General features: G+C 28.3%; 1 protein-coding gene and 1 long non-coding RNA gene across 2 annotated transcripts in view; one reads left to right on the top strand and one right to left on the bottom strand.

The window, feature by feature from the left end:
• The window catches only part of LOC107455311 (uncharacterized), a 133,663-nt gene that overhangs the window by 103,174 nt on the left and 10,037 nt on the right, over positions 1-20,452 (top strand). The window contains exons 5-6 of the mRNA XM_071187964.2: positions 201-408; positions 16,088-16,267. Of these exons, the coding sequence (XP_071044065.1) occupies positions 201-408; positions 16,088-16,267 (388 nt within the window). The remainder of the gene's footprint in view (positions 1-200; positions 409-16,087; positions 16,268-20,452) is intronic.
• LOC147801823 (uncharacterized) lies at positions 246-19,743 on the bottom strand. The gene is made up of 3 exons (XR_015430302.1): positions 19,553-19,743; positions 13,030-13,187; positions 246-375 (listed from the first exon to the last, which is right to left on the bottom strand). It is a non-coding gene; the product is annotated as an uncharacterized LOC147801823 (long non-coding RNA).

The raw sequence follows: 20,452 nt of genomic DNA, 5'->3' as shown, positions 1-20,452 counted from the left end.
GAAATGTAGGATAAAAATGCAGGATTTGGGCGTAACCAACCGACACAGATTTGACAACAGAAAGAGGAAAAATGTGGAAACTGGAGAAATCGCGTGACCTTGAGATGCATATTTCATATTCAAAGAGTATAACCTCTTCTATTATCAGTAATGAGTTTAAAACAACATTCTAAAATATAATTTAAATTTTTTTTCTTCAGATTAGCCGAACAAGCCCGTTTGATGTTAGACAGGGGAATGCGTTTCGAAAACTTATCAATGGGCGAAGGAAGACCAACTGCTCTGATTCGTAGGTACGGAAGTTTATATGCACAATCTCGAGTAGATAGATTGGATGCTTTGGATAGTATACCTGAACTGGAACATGCACATGATCTAAAATCAAAAATATTGTTTTCAGTTGTAGTAGTAAGTATTGATTCACTTATAATAATCTTATTTAACACATATTTCTGTGCAATTTCAGAGTTTGCCTAGTGGTTCATAGCAGCTTTATTCTGGGGGCAATACAGAGTAAGCTAAATACATTCATTTTATTGATCTTTATGACGTAGAGAAGTTTTATTTGATGCCATACTACTGCTTTTACACTCTGGGATTAAAAAAAAAGTAGCTATTAAACAAAAAGCTTGATTTCATACTTTATTTCTTAAAAAAGTTTGATTTCTTAATAACAAAAAATAAGCACTTGATACTATAGAAGCTTCATTTGCTACAAGAAATACGAATATGAAAGCAGTCGACATATTTTGAGAACTCCAAATAGGCGCCCAGTCTCAAGACACGCCAGACGTGAAAGAGACATCCTCATTCACGACTGGTGAGTCTTGAAAATGAACTGCATATTTTGAGAGCTGGAAACATAACAACTTTTTCCAGCTTCATGTTTTTTAAAGCAAATATGATTTTTATGTTATCAAGTGTATTTTTCCGCTTCAGTTTCCTCAGATTATTCGTTTAAATTCCCATCTTGTTTAATATATATATATATATGTTATTATAAACAAATTTTATAATTATTTAAACACTCTGATGTTATTTCGTATTCGAGAATAAACGAAATTTTAAAAGATTTCTATTTATATTTTCGCATCCTAATTCAAATATGTTTCAGAATCCTAAAAAAAATTTTAAAAAAAATCATTATTTTGAAATCTATTTAATATTTTAATTTTGAACCTACTTTAATTTTTTTAACGTAAAACTTGAAATTTGGAACCTTTTTAATGCACTGTCTTCCAATTTCAAAACCTGGAACGAATAATTAAAAATAAAACCTTTTTTTATGTAGTTCTGTAGAATTTGATTTTTTTTTCATTTTTTTTATAAAAATCTATTTTTTTACCTGCATTAATTATTCCAGCAATTATTTAATGCATCATTAAATTAGTGAAGTTCATATTTTTTTCTATGTTATTTTAATCCGATCTCTCTTTGTAATTTTACAAGTTTCATTAAACTTATGAAAATTAGATTCAAGCACGTCTGATTTATTTTGAAATAGGTAAATGTAACCAAAGTTTAAGTTTACGTAGAAATTCTTTAAAATTTCTAATTTTAATTAGAACTCATCTAGTGATAAATCAATAAATTTAGCTCAAAATTTTACTTTTTCCGTCCATAAAATACCTTTATTTGCGCATCATTACTTGTACTTCTCTCATATAGTTACATGTTTTACTAATTACTCAAAAATATCCAAGTACATTTTAAATGAACATGACAATATTCCTTAAAAGATGACCATTATAGAATAAAAATTAAAAAAATATTGAAAAACATTGAAACATTATTCAGTAAAGTTTTTTTTTTATCACAGAGTGTATGCTGGAAAAGGTAAGCTTTCGATTTTATGTTACTTTTCACAGAACTAAAATACTTTATTAGGAAATTTTACATTGTAAAGATAAGGTAAGATTTGCTCTAATTTATTTAGAACTAATATTGCATCGAAATTTAAGGAGATAAATATTGCGTAAACTAACGCAATTCTCACTATAGTTAATTAAACAGTTACAGTTAATTAAACAGTTAACAGTAACTCACTACAGTTGTTAAATTTGGAAGGAGTTACTTTGAATCCCTCATTAATATGTATACTTATTATTTTAAATCTAAAATTTGTTATTTTAAGCCGAAAATGCACAGTAACTCTTTATTGCTATTCAAGTCTAAAATTTGCGATGTACTAATAGTGCTAGAACTCTTCATTTCCTTCGAAACTAATATTTTTAGCTCAGATTTAAATGCATAATATAACAATCAACTTTAAATAAAGACACGTCATAAAATACTTTTGTCGTTTCTGTAATCCATAACAAAGAGCTTTGAATGATTGATTATATGTAGTAAAAAGTAACACAGATTAAAAATTAAAGTAAAGGAAAGGAAATGGGATAAAAAGAAAAATATAAAATTCTATTTAATTATTTTCTGACATAGATCTCAATTTTGATAATATTTGGATTCTCCATTAATGTTTGAATATAAAAAATTGGAAATTTAATGTATTTTTTCATAAATAGTGATATTTAGAATTTTATTGCAGTATTCCCCATGATTACATATGTTCTACAGTGTCTGTACAGTGTAAAACATACGTACGAGAACCTGCATGCTCACGTTGCAACTTACTGTATGTTCACGAGTGAATATGTTTAAATATGTTATGCAGAATTCAATAGATAACCTATATTGTTCTATAACTGCACAGTGCAAACATACGTGAACATGTGAAACGAACAAATTATATGAAAGTGCTAAATCCCTCTATTGAAACAAACTAATGTCTTTTAAATCACATGAAAGGTAATTGAAAGCAAATACGATAGTTTTCTTATTACATCTTTAAACATGAATAAGCTAAAAGAAACCATAACTATAAATCAAATTTTTTATCTGATTATTTGTAAATATTTTTTATACCAACTGAATTATGTTAAAAATGTATACTCATGAATTCTAACACACAACACAATAACAAACCAAAGTAAGCTCTTCACTTGTAATTTGGTGATGCCAGATATGGCGATAAATGGGAAATACTAAACTTTTTTTGTTAAGCAGCTTTGTGGTGTTGCCATCTATGCGTGAATAAGGGTTTCGAATTCAAATAATCCAGGGTCACCATGGTAAATTCAGGACCCTGAAAGCTCGTCATTTGTAAAAGAAATTGGAGAAATATTGTTGTATCAACGCTGGGATTCGAAGCTCTTCTCGGCTATAATATGTGCCAAATTTCAAGGAACTAAGTGGCTTCATATGGTGAGCCTATCTGGCGTAGATAAAATTCTGGGTGTTTAACCGTATTCGGTGAAAATAGTACAAAAAAATTTCTCACTGTTAACAGTTTGAAAACCTTCATTTTTATGATTACTAGACTAATTTGGTTGAATATGGTATTAATATAGCAATTAAATAAAATGTTATTTAACCATTTTTTTTTTTCGTTATGTACAATTTATCACCTGATTCAATTCACACTCAACTTTGATTACACCCACTAGAGTTTGAAAAGTTTTGATGCAATTTTTTGTAATATAAAACTTAGTTTAAAAATCTAATCAAAACACCAAAGCAGGAAAAATAGTATATCATTTTAGAACATTCAAAGTTTTTGATACAATTTTTTCGAAAAGCATACAACTAATTACTCGTCAGAGTGTGTAGCTGCATTTCACGAAATATACCTTACAGAGATAACCAGCATTAATTGCTTTGTCTTGAAAACGCATGAGTATAAAAAAAAGCATTAATGTAATGCAGATAGTGCACTGTTGCTTCCGGATCAAATTACGGTATAAAATACCGGCATTTAGGGTACATCATCCGCAAAATCCATTTTACCTTAAAATTCATTTTTACCATAAAATATTATACTGCATTTTTAATAAGAGTAATTTGATGATTTTACAGTAAATATTACTGTAGAAAAATTACGATATATCATATTTTTGTTCCGTATTATGTTCCGGCAAAAATGGATTCAACGGTAAAAAGTACCAGCATCCTGAGTTTTCCCGGTACTTTTTATCTTAATTTGATCCGAAATTTTTTACAGCTTGCATGGAATGTGAAAATATTTATTGCTTTACATAATGGAAGAGTGAGTTTACCATTAATTTTAATAAAGAAGAGGTGATTAAATGAAAATAAGTGTAGTAAAAATGTTTGTTTTATATAATTTTTCCGTATTGTGTACCGCAAAAAGGGATTCTACGGTAAAAATTACCAGCATCCTGAGTTTCCCCGGTACTTTTTACATTAATTTGATCCGAAATTTTTTACAGCTTGCATGGAATATGAAAATGTTTATTGCTTTACATAATGGAAGAGTGATTTTAGCATTAATTTTAATTAAAAAGAGGTGATTAAATGAAAATAAGTGTATTAAAAATATTTATTTTATAAAATTTTTCAGTTTGCAAGCAAATTATGGAGGTCTCTAATCAAATTTTTTTTATTCATATTTTAGAGCTTTTGAGAAAGAAATGATTTGATTTTATTTAGACTAACTTCCAACATTTTATTGCTGTAATTACTTTTATGATACATTTGGGAATTTAATTTATAAGAGTCAAATTTAAAAATACATTTGTTTATAAAAATCTTTTATATCTAGATGGAATACGTACTCAATAATGAGAGACATTGTGTGTTTATCTCAAGCAAAATAATAATATTCTTTTACATTAAATGAAACAGATACTTATCAAAATAAATTTTATCTTTATCCTTTTAATATAAAATTAATGTAAAAAAGCATATTTTAAAGCAAAGTTAATTTATCATGCAAAAATAAGATGAATACTTTAAATATTAAAATAGCCTGGGGTTGTACAAAATAAAACAAAAAATGACTTTTATTAATCACTGGCTTATTAATTTCTTATTAAAATCTATTATGAATCAGTGTCATTATACGCAATAAATTAACGTTTATTAGGGTTCAAATACTTTGATTTTAAAAATTTAAAATTTTTAGACAGTTACGCCAAAAAAAATTATAAGTAATAAAGTAGTTTTTTTAATTATCACCTTCAAATGGTTATCCTATAATTTATTAAATTTCAAACTGAAAATAACAAATATCTACGTGAATTTTGCTTAAAAAATTATAAAACTTAACTAAAGTAATTTATTTTTTAACAAATAAAGAGTTTCCTGTAATCTGCCATTTTATGCAGTTAATAAATTTCTGTTCTTCTTGTTATGTTTGCTTACTTTTACAAGACATTTGAGTAAACATTTTATGAAGGTAAATTTTAGACCAATTTAAATTGTTACAAGTGCACTTTAAGAATTTTAATTCTAAAATTGCAATAAAATAACTTGGTGTCCGTCCATCCAATAAACTGTCAAGTTTACCGTTAGGAACATTTCTCTACTTATTACTTATATATTTCTCTACAAATATGAAACCGTTTACAAGAAATGCACTTAAAAGCCATGAATGCGAAACTATATGGTTCGGTAACCATTTACAACTAGCATGGTTTCGAAACCTTAAAAATGAAATTTAACTGGACATTTGAGTTAGGTTGTGGTTGAATTGCGCTTTGTGAACTATGAAATGTGGCTTAATTTGTTTATGTAGTGGATTAATTTGTTTACCTAAGTTTGTTCTTTAATCATCATCTACTGTGGGAGATGAGAAATATAATAGAATTTTCTGAAGCAATTTTTTGGTGCTGCCAACTATGAGTGGAAGAATTTCGTAATCCAGTAATCCATGTTCACCAAGTGAGAGGTGAAGAACACATCAAACTACTCTCCTGAAGTGTTAAAGGATCCCCCGATCGAGTCCCCCTTCAGCGCGTCATGAAATTGATACATTTGCCCTCTGGCCGAAGTATGTACCCAGCTGAAAAAAAATAAGTGGCTTCATGAATGTTCGAAACATTCTTATTTCTATAAGATAATTAGACATCGCTGTTGTGTTAGGCATCCGATGATGTAAGATTAAAAAAAAAAACAATTTGCAATACTTATCACATGGCTTAGCTTAAAGCTTTCAATGAACATGAGTTCGATTCTCATTGACCATGGTTTGTTTAACCATTTAGGTTCCAACAACAATAAATAAATGATTTTTCTTCCCATTAATAAATTAAATTAAATTAATAAATTAAATTACCTTATTATGATTCAGTTAAATACATATATGGCAACGTTACTTTTAAAAAGTAACGAGTAAAAGTACAAGTATTTTTAAAAAAGTAACGAGTAAAAAGTAAAAAGTTCTTATTTTAAAAAGTAACGAGTAAAAAGTACTAGTAAAAGTACAAGTACTAAACAAAAAAAGTAACGATTTAAAAGTATATTTCTAGGAAATCGGAAATTCAAAGTAACCTAAAATTTTATTGAATAATATTCTTATGCTCTTTAAAGTTTTTGCCAAATTGTTGTCATTTATTTAATTATTTTTAATTTTGAAAGTTATGGATTTAAATTTATTTTTAAATTCGAAAGAATATTATAATATAATTTTATAATATAATCGTATAATATAATTTTAAAATCAAATATAGTTTTAATTTCAAACTTTTTATGGATTTGCACGAAAAAGAAATTTTATCTATTGATTTTAATTTTTAGCTTATTATTTTTATTTATTTAAATTACCATTGATTTAAGATTGTTTTACTCTTTAGAGACGCGTTTTAAAAGCACAAACATAAACAAAGCAAACACAGGGTTTCAGATAGCTTTGTGATCTTTGAGCTAGTAAAAAATAATTGAATGTGCAGTATAAGTTGAAACAGAAGGTATTTAAACACGAAGTTAGCTGTGAATGCATGTATATTGCACATTAATTTTATAAATTAAGAAAAACCTAAGCATTTTTTTTCAATTTAATATTTTTTTTTTTAGAAAGCTTACCGAGTTTTAGAAAAAAATAACGATTTCGTTCGATATTTTCGTTACAAATACTTGTACTTTTTCCCTAAAAAAGTAACGAAAGTACAAGTAAAAGTACTAAATTTAAAAAGTAACGAAGTACAAGTAAAAGTACGTACTTTTTACTTGTACCGGCGGTACAAGTAACGAAAGTAAAAGTACTGCCATATATGGTTAAATATGATAAAGTAGCAAATAAATTTTTATTTAAACACTTTTTAAAAGAAATTTCTAACAGTGTAAATAAACAGATATTTCGGAGCTTTTTAGTCATTATTTCGTTCAAATTTGCTAAAATCTTATAACGGGGCCATACTGAAGCATAGTATAGCGAAAATTAATCTTTTTGTAACTTTTCACTACTGTGGTTCATTTGGACAACATATACCGTTCAATTCAACACCCTATCGTTATTTATTTACACAGTTGCATTACGATATTTTGGCTCAAAGTACCGATAATAAGGTTCAATGTTGAGTCAATTCTAACAAAGATAACAAACATAACAAAGATTCCAAACGAAGATAGCAATCCAAATTTTAACTGTTATGCTATTTCCTAGCTGCTGAAGTTGGACCAGAATTATGCAAAAAAAAAAAAAAAAAAAAATCTGGAATCCTTGCACTTGTTTTTACACAAAAAATAATAAAAATAGATTTCATAAAAATTACATTTTTAAAAAAGGTGCGCATATATATATATATATATATATATATATATATAAAAAAGAAGAAAGGATAAAAAAAAAAAATTTAAAAATCCGGAAAATAAAAGATATCTTTTCCTCAGCCCACACGATTATATCCGCAAAAAATAGTGCTTTCTGATACTGTATCATTATAGCCAAAGCAAAATATATTAATACAATAGTGCGACGAGCACTCAAAAAATTTTTTTACAAGAATTACAACAAATAAAATAGAACACAATAAATAAAAATATAACGCGTAAAAACAGAAAGTAAAATGAGATAAAAAGAAAAAAAAAGAAGAAAAAAAGCATAAACTATAAAGCGAGTAGCGAGTAGCGTAGTATATATATATATATATATATATATATATATATATATATATATATATATATATATATATATATATATATATATATATATATATATATATATATATATATATATATATATATATATATACACTCGATAACAAAAAAATCGACTCACCAAGAACGCACAAAGACGCGCAAAATCGACGTTCGATCAATGATGCCGCCTGGGGACATATAGTCTTTAGCGACGATTCCCGCTTCCAACTGTGTCCTGACGATCATCGAAGACGTGTTTGGTGACGCACAGGGCAGAGGGGGGATCCTGCCTTCACTATTGCACGCCACACCGGCCCTTAACAAGGCATTATAGTCTGGGGGTGCCATTTCCTTTGACAGCCGGACCCCTTTGGTCGTCATTAGAGGTACACTTACTACACAGCGGTACGTTGACGACATCCTAAGACCTGTTTTGCTACCGTTCCTTTTGCAGCTCCCTGGGCTGGTTTTTCAGCAGGACAATACCAGACCACATACGGCACGTGTTGCTACGAGCTGTCTGCAAGCTTGTCAAACTCTTCCTCGGCCTGCCAGATCACCAGATCTCTCTCCTATCGAGCATGTCTGGGATATGATGGGAAGGTGATTGCATCTGACACGGAATGTTGATGACCTCGTTCGTCAATTGGATTGAATTTAGCAGGAAATACCGCAAGAGACCATGCGGCAGCTTTATCGGTCTATGCCACGCCGTATGGCAGCTTGTATCCAGGCTAGAGGCGGGTCAACACCTTATTGAACTTGTTACTGTAACTCTGCAATAAATTATTCAATTGTTCCGAAATTTTAATCATTTACTATTCTGTACATTGTCTTCTTATCCACCAATTTTCGTTTCAATCGGACAACTCTTTCTTGGTGCGTTGATTTTTTTGTTATCGAGTGTATGTATGTATATATATATATATATATATATATATATATATATATATATATATATACATTTTTTTATCTTTCTCAAAGGACGCTTCGAGAATCATTTTATGAATTTCAATGTGTATAGGTAATGCGATTTCTCACACTTATCAATGAAGTTTTAGAGGTTTGAGGAACCGACAATAAATTACAAACGGAAAATAGCGTTTTTGAACCCCTTATGCCGAAAAACATAGCAATAAATTTGTAACTTGTAACAATTATTTTGGTTATTATATGCGATAATTGAACAAAATTTCGTAAATCTAGCTTAAGTTTTTGTAGAAATATGGACATTTTCTTAAAAAAAGCATTAATTTTTTTTGTCTTATGTTTATTTGCTATAACTTTAAAAATACTCAATAAAATTAAACAAAACTTTTGCAGCTATTTAAAATTAATTAAAAAATTAATTTTTCAAAATTTGAGAAAATTTTTTTATAATTGCGTAAAATATGAATAATTAAAATAATTCTTTTATACTGCGCAAGCTCGAGAAAAATTTACATTTTTTTTACTTAATTTTGTAGTGAATCGTGTATTAATAAAAAGAAGTCTGATATGAGTATCTAAAAAATTTCAAAAGTTTCTAGCAATTTTCACTCAAAAAAATATTCAAAACTAAAAGAGCAAAATTCAACTTTTAAAAGATAAACAACTTCTTCTTTCATTTTTTTTTTAAATTTTAAATGCGCTTTTGTTTTACTCTTTAGGAATATATTTTAGTGAATCAGAAACTATAATAAAAGTTTTTTTTCCAAAAAAGTACAAACAAAAAATTTTATATTAAAATACATACCTTATTATTTATTGCTCGGATAAGTAAATAAAATTTTCCTTAATCAATAAAGTTGGCAAAGAACATTAAGAATTCTCACTCAAATTCTTAAAGAGAAGCATTGTTGACCGAATTGCAACAACAATAAAGTCTGTCTAAAATTATAATAAATTAGGCAAAGGTCTCAAGATAGTTATTTAGTATGTATTTTATGTCTGGTTTAGTTACCTTTCAAAGAAAACTAATCATAATGTACAGTGAGTGTTGTGCTAGAACTATCAAAAATAGATTTAACCAATACTTCATTCTGTTTCATGAGCTATAAATTTCTTTTCCCAATAAAGTTATCTAGTTTATCGAAACTAGTTTCAAATGTGTTCTATTGTTGGTCATTTTTACAAATTAAAACATGCAAATAAGTCAGTATTGTATTCTAAAGATCTATTTTATTCAAAAAATCAGTATTGTATTCTAAAGATCTATTTTATTCAAAAAATCAGTATTGTATTCTAAAGATCTATTTTATTCAAAAAATCAGTATTGTATTCTGAAGATCCATTTTATTCAAAAAATCAGTATTTTATTCTATTTTATTTTCTAATAATCCGAAAAATCAACCTGACATTTATTAATTTAAAACATTGGGTTTGCTCACCTGTGTATTTAAAATGCTTTATTGGAAACAATTTCGAAAGAACAGTCGATTTTGAAAAAAAATTAATACAAATTTGAAATGAAGGTGTTATTCCTGTAAGGCTTGCATTTATTTATAAAATGTAGGAATATGTTAGAAGAATTTCTGTTTTATTTACACTGAACTTGGATTTTACGACAAATAAACTCGATAAATAAAATAAAAAAAGACTCGAGCAAATAAATTAGTTATAGCTTCTGATATGATTTATTTGAGAAAAGTTTAATAGATTTTATTTTTTACTATTATTTTTTCAATAAAAAGTTAAATTATTTTTTAAATTAAGAATAAAATTCTTTATACAAACGCCAGAGTGAAAATTCAGTCTTCGTTTATCTGCAACTCTATAAAAAATGTTAATAGCTGCCATTACTGGCGAAATACTTCTGGCAACAATTCAGATTGAGTTTAAATGTTAAAGTGTCACTAGTTACTAAGTTGCTACTAACGATTTGTTGTATAAAGCATTAAAAAAACAAAATACTAAATTTTCTCGAAATTGAAGCAGAAATTTTCCTTTTAGTTTAATCCTTGATTAGAAGCAAATATTTTGGAAATAAAAGTTCTTTTGTTCTTTGCAATTTCGTAAAGAATCAAAACGAAGCACGATTTGTAAATTTTTCCAATATTTTAAAAAAAAAATTCTGTTAATTCTTCTAAATTTAGACTCAAGGCCATTTTTAAAATAATAAGATGACGCATACCTTATAATGAATCTTTCTCATAATCAGGGATATATGAAGTTTTCAAAGCTTAAAGGAACAAGTCCAAAAGTATACAAAAAATTTGCAGTTGTTTGTATTCGTATGCTTGTTAATGGTGCATATCCTAATGACAAATTGCTATAAATCCTTATGGATTCAACCAGTGTTAATAAAGTTTAACCTTCATTATCTCAAAACTATAACTTGATCCACTTTAGCTCGGAATGGCTCATGGTGATTACAAAGTTCATGCCCAATTAAAACCCAAATCACATGACACAATTTCACAACACATTGTGTTTATTACACAGCTTAACGCACCATTATGTTGATGACTTTCTCCGAATTATTTACAAGTTTTTAAAAACATTCTTTGTAGAAATTGCATAGTTTCTCCGCATCGCAAGTCGTAACAAATTTTTAAACTTTTTCATCAAAATTTATTTGTTGGCTTTTCAAATTTTTTTAAAGAGAGCAAAAAGGTAAAAATCTAAGGAATGAAATTCCATAATTCTCTTTTTGAAAGATTTTGCCAAAAAAAAAAATTATATTGCTCTCCTGCGATTTTGAATACACTTTGATGGTGATGGTGGTTTTGGAGTTGAAAAAAATCTCTGCCGGATGGGCAATCAGGAGCATAGCATTTAAAACCGGATGATTACTATCACCAAAAGCTTCTCACCATGAACTATTTTAAATACAGATTTAGTATGACACTCACAATCAAACTTTTTAAAGTCATGGTACCCTTAATAAAATGAGACTTTTTAATGCACATCTATTCTTTAATGTCGTATATTGTGATATGTGGTATCATGTTACATTCCCCAATTATAGGAAATATTAAAGTATTGAAAGAAAATGACTGATTGGAATATAATAAAACTTTAACTGTTATTCATACACCGTTAGAAATTTCTCGAAAAAAATGGTTTAATAACAATTTATTGAATGGTTATTTTACCGTATTTAATCAAAACAGTCAAATAACCATGGATAAAATGGTAATCAAACTGTTAAGTTTGAGAAAAGCTGTTTATTAACTGCTTTCACCTAATACGGTTAAACAACCAGAATTTTATCGCACTAACTAGGACCACCTAATGAAGCTACTTAGTTCTTTGCAACTGCGTACGTATCATAGCCGAGCGGGCTTATCTGTCAATCTTCTGAACGGGAGAACTGAAGTTCGAGTCCTAGTGTTGCCACCTCTATATTTCCTCCATTCCCTTCAACACAAGAAGAATTTCCAGCGTCGGGCACTCTCCAATGCCCATTACCTTACGAAAAGTCGAGCTCCTACTTCTAGTTAAATAATGAATAATTTTTTACGTTTTTGAAAAATGCTAGTTATAAATGGTTAAAAAACTGTATAGTTTTGTATTCATGGTTTAATAACTATGCTTTTTGTAAATGGTTTCAAAACCATAAAGGAAAAAAAATGTTCTTTACCGTAAACTTTACGGTTAATCGGTTGGACAGACAGCTGCAGTTATTTTACCATAATTTTAGAATAAAACTTTTAACAATGTAGGAAAACAGATGGTTAAAAATGCAAAGAAGATTATATTATTATATTATTTAGTATTCTTGCTATTGACGGCAGCTAGCCGTAAGCATTTATTTTTTTGACATTAATGTTTGATTTTGTTCTTTATTACAGAAAGTGTTGAAAATATAGTTTGCACAACTCATATTATTTGAATTTAGAATCAAATGCATATAATTCCCTTAAGGTGCATTTTCACTTAAATTCACAGTTTGTTAAGCTCTGAGGTTCTTCAGTGACTTTGGTTCCTAGCCACACCGGCTGTTTATTAATTTTTTTCATTATAAAAACTTTCCAAGAAAAGAAATCGTGGGCATAATGTCTATTTCGTACCTCAAATCGGAAATATGTAGCCTCAGAGAGCTTTGCCTTAAACCTTTGTGAAACCAGTGTAAAACTCTGTCTTAAAAATATTTGAAAACATCATTACCAGTAGCACAACCAGATCGGGCCGAGGCTTTCATTTAAAGATAATTCTTTTCACTTCTATGGGTGATTGCAAGTCCTGAAACCTTAACATTCAAATATCCTTTCAACTGTGTCTATCTATCAGAACTAGAGTCATTCTTTATCACTGCAGTTTTGACACTAGAAGATTTTTTATGGAATCATTAATTCTAAGTAATGAGCAGACTGTCACTTTTATATAATCTTTAAACAACTCATTTAAATAATTCATGTAGTAATCATTGCTTTCAGAATTGAGAATTTCTATAATTTTGAACAAATCAATATTATATTATGAAATAATTTTTTTTAAAAATTAATTAATTTTGTTGAACGATCATTGCTGGCAATAATAGGAAATTTCATAAATTAATTTACTCCATATCTGTCAAATATTAGAAATCTAATCAATCAAAAAAAAAACTCAATTTTCTACTCTTTAAATATTGAGCATTTATTTATTTTATTTTTTTTAAATATCATAATTTTCAACTTTTAAACTGTATTATTTTTCATGAATGTGTTACGTCCCTGTTCAACGGAATATGTTTTCAGGATATATAGATTAACATTAGTAAAAAAATTTTATAAATCTGTTTTAAATCAACTTATGTAATGTTTAAGTTGGCAAACTGATTTTTCATTACAGTTTATTTTATAGTTACAAAACAAAAAGGAGCATTATCTAATTATATGTTATGAACATATTTATAATTGCTATGGATGAGATGCAACTATTTATTATATTGCTTTTCATATAATGAGCAAAATGAGTAGCTTAGTAATAATTTTTTTTTAATTTGCAATCTGCTTTATAGTTGTAAAACAAAAGGCAAGTATATAAATTAATTGCTATGGAGATGATGCAGTTATATATTTTATTACTTTTATTATAATTTAATTTGCTTTACCACACTGTAATAATTACTGTACTTACACTGTACACTTTAACAATTTAAATAAAAATCCACCTAAAAATTTAATTATTTTCTTTTTTATAAGTTTAAACACTTACAGAGTGGAAAATGTTTATGCATTCATTCATATAAATTTTATTTCTGTTTAAATTGTGTTTGTTCTTGTGTTAGCAAATAAAGTTTCAATAGCATCAGTATCTCTTACTCTAAGAGTTTACATTTTCGTCGTTTAAATCTGGGCTCATTTTCATTACTTTTTGAATAAGTTTTTTTTTAATTAATCTACTTTTAATGGATTTAAATGGTACAGTAATTTACTATTCAAATGACAATATCTCAAATTGGTCAAACAGTAGTGATGTGCAACACCCCGGTGATTGACGGAACGCACGTTGTTTCCACTAACTGGTTTAAGCTGGGTTCTTTTTCTCTCTAAGGAACATAAATAAGAATAAGTTTCATTCAAGAAAGCATGAGTTTGCCCCATAATCGATCCAGGAGTTCCATCACCAGCATAATAAAAGTCAAATAAAAAACATCTTAACCCCTTCCTTCTCGCTCCCGTGAAAATGACGGGATGAGGTTTCGCCCTCTATTTCTCGCTTCCATGATATTTCCAGGCTGGAATGTTCAGTAGTAATGCGCCAATAAGAATAAAACTAATTCATTTCTCCTTGCCCGGAAAGCATTTAATTTCTCATTTTACACACCAGATGGCAGTACCAGGATATTTTTAAGGTAAATTGTAGATAGTTAGTTTATTTTAAACTAGATGTCAGCACTAATAAAATACGCGTATTTGTGATATGTGAAAAAAATATGCACTTTTAAGACCGTTTTCTTGAAAATTAACCAATTGTTAAGGGATTAACTACTAGGCTCGCAACATTAATTTTGCTCCAAATCATTACTCTTATTAGAATCAATACTGAGTTATTCACCCATGGTGTTAACAACTTTCCTGCAACATTTTGAAAAATACCTCTTAATTATGGTACAGTTCAGCAGTTACATTAAATATTTACATATTTGTACTGTTATGCATTGTCATTATGTTTTAAAAACTTAACAATGATGTTCAAAATTATTATATTTAATTTGCCAAATTAGTGATGAAATTGATTGACCAATGTATTCTTACATTAATACTCTTGGTGTATTTCAGCCACAAACTTTTTGATTAACAACCGAACACGCAAGTCGGTTACACCGAGGAGGCTTTTGGTAAAATTAATGCATTTTCAAAATAAAATATATTGTGATATTTCGCTAACTTAAGTGAGGTAAAATGTTTTTGATAACACGACACTAACTGATTGCGCCACGGAAGTTTGAACTGAATCTTATTCAATTTTGAAATAAAACACCAAGTTATCAGTGCGCTGGAAAAAACGTTTTGTAATACCTCTTCCAATCTGGTGTTGAAAAACTGTAAGAAGACTTTTTGAGTTTGCATCAAGCTAACGCCAAATTTAACGATTATATACACTTTAAATAGCGTTTTTTAATCTAAACACTGATAATAAAGAATGCCTAAATGTAACTCACCCTCATTTATTAATTTTTCTTTCTTTTTTTTCGTTCCAAAATAGAGTCTGCTTTTGGAAGTCGTCAGAAGATCATTTACTATCGAATATGATGGTACTCAACACCAAACATGGTGGGAACTACTTCAGAACTAAAGAAAACATTTGTGGTGTTTACTACACCCAGGACTATTCTTAGCGTTTCATTATACCATTTTTGGTATAAAGTAGTTTTTTGGTGTTATGATATACTTATAGTATCAGATGGATTTGCTTTACTGAATTGTGCGCACTACTTCGTTTTAAAAACAATCATAACACCAAAAAACTACTTTATACCATTTTTGGTATAGAGTAGTTTTTTGGTGTTATGATATACTTATAGTATCAGATGGATTTGCTTCACTGAATTGTGCGCACTACTTTGTTTTAAAAACAATCGGGTGTTGTAAAACTAAAATATCTCAAATTTTCTTTTTTATTCGAAATACAATGTTTGTAACAAATATATCTTATTTATTTTAATACATTAGTGAACATTTTTGATTAAATTATTACTTTAAATGTATTTACTAATTTTGGCACACATTTTTTACAGCTGTCTTTTCGATCAGTGTTCCACACTATATGTGAAATCAGATCTAGAATAAGACATATTCTACAAATCAATGAAGATCGTGATCAAGCATTAAAATCCTCTCTCAGAGATTTAGATTATTGTATCAACTCTTATCTCAAGAACTCTGTCGATAGATTTGATCTCCGTAAAAACATCGAAGTAAGGTTTTAGTTCTGATATTTAGCATTTTATTTTCATTTTATTTAAAATATTTGTATAATGATATAAAAAAAAATGTTGTAACTAGAGTTGCAATGCTGTGCAAAAACCTGGTTTATTCTTACGAATAAACCAGGTATTTTCCTCGAAAAGAACAGAAGCCCTTGGCAATAAGAATTAAGGTTAATAAATTGATTAACCTTTTGTAGACTTCCCAACTTTTTATTTAATATTTAATTGTATATTTTGAAAGATAACATTCTAATTTATTATATGTTGTAGATAACTATTAATCTACATTTTGGATAATATAAAAAAGAACTGTATTGGATCTCCTCTCCCCAAAAATAAGCTAAACATCTGCATAAGTTTTGATTTAATGGTTGAATTTACATATTATAACATATAGACTTAAAGACTCAACAAATTCACAATTACTGATTTAGAACAGTAAACGATAATTTAAGTTACGAAATCAAACATAAAACGTACATTTACAGAACTAACATATCTTTTTTCGAAAGATTTGGATCGTTTGCATCCAAAATAAGGAGAAGCCTCCAAAATCTGAAAAGCATGACCTAAACTGAAAGAAGTAGAAAATTTGTACTCCTTGCTTTTTACATATTTCATCCTATCTTTAGAGTTCGTGAAGGAAGAAAAATAAAGCACATACATATAAAACCTATTTATCTAAATAGTTTGCTTTTTTAGCTTTAGTTAGTAAAGTTAAAAAAAATCGTAAGGCACGCAATTTCTTACATTTTTTTAGATTACGTAATTTTAAATAACAAAATACAAGTTATGCACTGAATAGATCTCGAGAAATGAAAATTTGAAATTGCTTCTTTTAGAAAATTTGCCCCGGAACTGCTTAGCACTGAGCTGACCAGTATTCCGGAAAAGTTAAAATACTGGAAGTAAAGTCGAAAATATAATGTAAAGTAAATATTTGAAAAGTCACTGCTTTACAGTTTCACTGTAATATTCTGAGAACAAAAACCCATTGTAGAGATTCTCTGACATAAATAATTTTCAAAACAATTAGAAAGGTAAGGCTGTGAGTTTTCAAATGTACTTATATAAATTTTACTAGCAGATTTTCAGTTTTCAGGAGATGATGGTTAGCTTAAACTTTCATAACATTTTAAATTTTCTTCCTTGAAAATTAGAGTTTACAATAATGTCAAAATCTACATATTTTAAAATTCAAAAAATTGCCGATTAATAAAAAAAGTGATAGGTGAATATTATTAATTGTTTTTAAACATTGAATTTTTTTTGAATTATTGTTCATAATCGAGAGTGTAAAATTCTCCTAGTAGTTCGAGACATATGATGAAATAGACAGATGTGAAAAAAACATTAAGGGGCTCAAACTGGCTACTTCTTTGTTGATTAAATTATTGAGACCATAAACTCGGTCGGTAACATTCGGGTTATCTACCCTCAAAATATAGAGAGTAACTGTAATCTGGATAATTATGATCCCAATAGTTAATGCCGAAATTTAGACCCCTTAATGTTAATTTCCCTTTCTGAGAAATTAGCCATGTGTCTCAGAAAGTCTTAAAAAATTTTGTACAAAAATTCTTTTAGCCAAAGCTGATTCCATGTAAAAACACAATTTTTAATTTTTGGTCATTTGAAGCTGTGAGAGCTTTAAGCCGTCACTGGATATTGATCCACAGTACTTCACAATGAGAGTTCAGTGCTTTAACCTCTGAGCTCGGCTCATTTTATTTGACAAGGAGCAGAAATATTCAGTTATGTTAATAATGCTTACACCATTTTAAACTATGTAATTTTAGAAAAGGAAATATAAAGGTTGAGAGAAATAGATTGAATAGTTCCTAAGTTATGAAATTTCAAAAAAAAAATCAAATTTTTAATTTCTATTTCTTAAAAATTATTCGACTAAATTCGTTTAAATTTGTATTTTGTTTTTTAAGCTTACATAATTTAAAATAATAAAAAAATTGAATGCTTTAAAATTCAATACATTTTTATCGTTATTAAAAAAATAATGAATACCATAAAAAAATACGATTTTTTCTTGGAATTATCTTTGAATAAAATAATTTCATAGTTAGGTTCAAGGATTTTTCGATTTATAGCAAAGATTCTCAAAATATAGCAAAATGTGAAATGAACTCAAACTCAGACTAAATTATCGGGACCATATTTTCCGGATTGCAGGTAGATACTTTATTTACGTCACACTAGAGCTGCACAATGGGCTATTGGCGACGGTCTGGGAAACATCCCTAATGATGATCTGAAGACAGGCCATCGCAATTTTGATCCTCTGCAGAAGAGATTGCAGAGGTAGCTGTACGACCTGTGCTTGAAGTCAAGCACTTTACAGTAGAACAGTTTAACGAGAACCGATACCGCGCACCCTTGGTCCCTACGCAGGCAGATCAAAGTGGTCACCCACCAGCTTACTGACCGCAGCCAGTGATGCTTGATTTCGGTGTTCTACTTGAAACCGTGTCTTTACGATCAGTTCACTGCGGGACTTTCTAGATTGCAAATAACCCACAAGTTTTGATGTTCGAAAATTCAAAATCTGTCTTAAAAAGATGTGTTTATTCAGAGAAAGTACGTTTTTGTGTCTGATTCTGATGTTTAATAGCTAGCTAGTTAGCTTGAACTAATTAGCATATTTGCCGTCACCCCTTTAAGCCATTATGATCGACTCGACTCTTAGTTTGTGAACATCCGAAATAAGCATACACCTGAACTTTGTTTCAAACTATTTTTTTAAAACGGGAATCAAAACATTATTCTTCACCACAGATAAGCAAAAATTATGAAAATAACTCTTTATCTCTTTTAAAATTAATTGCTTGGTAACTTATGATTATTGCTTAACTGTTAATATGATTCTTTCTATTAAATTTAATTATAATGAAAAACTGATATGTTCACATACTTAAGAAAATAAAATGTTAGAACAATGCATATTATATTATTTAATGTTATATTCAATTAAAATAAAACTAATTTTTTTTAAACATCGTTAGAACTAATACAACGAAGTTAGTTTTACGATACAATTAATTCAAGATGTAAACACACACAAATTCATAAAATAAAATTAGTTTTTAGCATACACATATTACCGAGATAATATTAAGATAATTATGAATTAGGCTCAATCGACAGAACAGTAACAGAAGCGGAAAGAAATTAAATATTATAAAATTATTTAATATAATTCGCAGATATGTACAAATTAGAATGAAATTATATTTATTACTCATTTTAAAATATACATACCTTGTGTAGAAAAGACACCTTGTGTTGGTGTAGAAACCAACGCAATATTTTTCTCTAATTAAAATCCGAAGTAAACTTGGCTTCTGACTATCTTCAATTTTCGCCAACATTGGAATTTTCAGAGGTGAAAATAATTCAAAATAATCTACGAAAGGTGTTAATTAACGTAATTTCGGTGTTGACTATTCTTTATTATTTGATGTAGGGATTTAACTTCACTGCGTAAATTGTATATAAAAGCTCAATTTGGTATTTACCTGAAATAAAGTTTATTAATTGATGTAAGGATTTAACTTCACTGCGTAAATTGTATATAAAAGCTCAATTTGGTATTTACCTGAAATAAAGTTTATTAATTGATGTAAGGATTTAACTTCACTGCGTAAATTGTATATAAAAGCTCAATTTGGTATTTACCTGAAATAAAGTTTATTTATTGATGTAAGGATTTAACTTCACTGCGTAAATTGCATATAAAAGCTCAATTTGGTATTTACCTGGAATAAAGTTTATTGATGTAAGGATTTAACTTCACGGCGTAAATTGTATATAAAAGCTCAATTTGGAATTTACCTGAAATAAAGTTTATTTATTGATGTAAGGATTTAACTTCACTGCGTAAATTGTATATAGAAGCTCAATTTGGTATTTACCTGAAATAAAGTTTATTTATTGATGTAAGGATTTAACTTCGCTGCGTAAATTGTATATAAAAGCTCAATTTGGTATTTACCTGAAATAAAGTTTATTTATTGATGTAAGGATTTAACTTCACTGCGTAAATTGTATATAAAAGCTCAATTTGGTATTTACCTGAAATAAAGTTTATTTATTGATGTAAGGATTTAACTTCACTGCGTAAATTGTATATAAAAGCTCAATTTGGTATTTACCTGAAAT

The sequence above is a fragment of the Parasteatoda tepidariorum genome, chromosome 11 (genome assembly GCF_982258835.1).
Source record: "Parasteatoda tepidariorum strain Cologne lab strain chromosome 11, Ptep-v5.0, whole genome shotgun sequence".
Lineage (NCBI taxonomy): Eukaryota > Metazoa > Arthropoda > Arachnida > Araneae > Theridiidae > Parasteatoda > Parasteatoda tepidariorum.
The sequence above is the reverse complement of the archived record's forward strand: the minus strand, read 5'-3'. Positions and strand labels throughout refer to the sequence as shown.